Raw genomic sequence first — 1,491 nt, forward strand, 5'->3', positions numbered from 1 at the left:
TTCAGTCGGTTCTGATGCAGCAACCCTCTATACAACAGAATGAAATACCACCCAATATGGAAATTAAGGTTCCAAGAGGCCAAGTGGTTGATATCACACAGATTCCCTGCCTCTTGGTGCCTGTCCCATGTCCCATGGAGAACTCTGAGATGTCCCTGCTTGCCAAAACATTGTCACCAGCATGGCCGCCTTTAGCGTCCCTTTCATTTGTGTAGCACGTATTTCTGGAGGACTTGGTACATGCCTTGGCGTTTCCTAACACAGGCACAACCAGTTCAGCATCCAGTGCCTTTGGAATCTGACACAGGGCTCAGGGAGTGCTGTGGAAAGTGGAGCAGCTGGTCAGACTAGCTCTGTTTCTCCCTCCTCTTTCCTTCCGGCCCCAGCCAATCCTGACATGCCACGGCCACTCGTCTCATTGGAGTGTCCCACTCAGTCAAGAAGCCCTGGTGGCATCTGGGTGACCAGTGGGGCTACTAACCATAAAGGTCAGCTGTTGGAAACCACCGGCATCTCCGAGGGAGAGAGTTGAAGCTTTCTACTCCCGTGAAGACGGACAGTCTGGGGAACCCACAGGGACAGTTTTACCCTGTTCTATAGGGTCGCTATGAGCCAGCCCCAAACTCGATGGCAGTGAGAGTTGAATATGCACTAATTGTGTTTTGGGAGAGGGGACTCTTCAGGGAATCTGAATATTCCCTTTAGTTTGGGTTTTATAATTTAGAAGGTCAAGTCCAGGCCTCAAAAATGACTGAACTAGAATGCACTGTGTGTTAATTAATTAAGCACTTCCTATGTGTGCTGGGAACTGTGTGGAGGCCCATACAGGACTCAAGTGCCCTCAGGTTGATGCTGGCTCCTAGTCACCTGCTAGGACAGTGCGGAACTGCTCTTGTGGGGTTTCAGGCCTGTAACTCTTTGCAGCAGTAGAAAGCTTCTTCCTCTTTCAGTTAGCAGCATGATGCACAATCACGAAGCCCCAGGTCTCCTCCAGGATCTTACACACCTTCTTGAATTTTGAAGGAGCCCTGGGGGTGTCGTGGGTTATGCTGTGGGCTGCTAACCACACATCAGCAGTTCAAACCCACCAGCGCCCCCGCAGGAGAAAGGTGAGGTTTACAATTACCGTCAAGAGTTACAGTCTCAGCTAGTTCCCCTGCCCTCTGAGGTGGCAAGGAGTCGGCATCGACTTGCCGGCAGTGAGACTTCACAGATGGTACATTTCAAGTTCAGTCCTAAGAAGGGCTGGACAACCATCACAAACCTTTTTAGAGCATTGTCAGCTCTCTGTTTCCCCCCAACCTCCCCTGCCATCCCCCCGAGGACCATGAATCTAGTTACTGTCTCTAGTTTTACCTGGATTTTATTTATTGAATAACATTAAAAAACAAACCAACAAAGTAAAAGAGAGAAAAACCTCAATTGAAAATAAAACAGAAAATATTAAAAAGTAGAACAAATTTTAAATGTGTCAAAAGCGAGATCATAATG

General features: G+C 48.2%; 1 protein-coding gene across 1 annotated transcript in view; it reads left to right on the top strand.

Annotated features, from left to right (window-relative positions):
• The first annotated feature begins 391 nt into the window (after positions 1 to 391).
• MVK (mevalonate kinase) overlaps positions 392 to 1,491 on the top strand; it is a 17,097-nt gene continuing 15,997 nt past the window's right edge. The window contains exon 1 of the mRNA XM_045296826.1: positions 392 to 488. Coding sequence (XP_045152761.1) covers positions 398 to 488 — 91 coding nt within the window. The 5' untranslated portion in view covers positions 392 to 397. The remainder of the gene's footprint in view (positions 489 to 1,491) is intronic.

This window comes from Echinops telfairi, unplaced genomic scaffold (genome assembly GCF_000313985.2).
Source record: "Echinops telfairi isolate 266 unplaced genomic scaffold, ASM31398v2 ScPeMD7_7412;HRSCAF=8450, whole genome shotgun sequence".
In the NCBI taxonomy this organism is placed as follows: domain Eukaryota; kingdom Metazoa; phylum Chordata; class Mammalia; order Afrosoricida; family Tenrecidae; genus Echinops; species Echinops telfairi.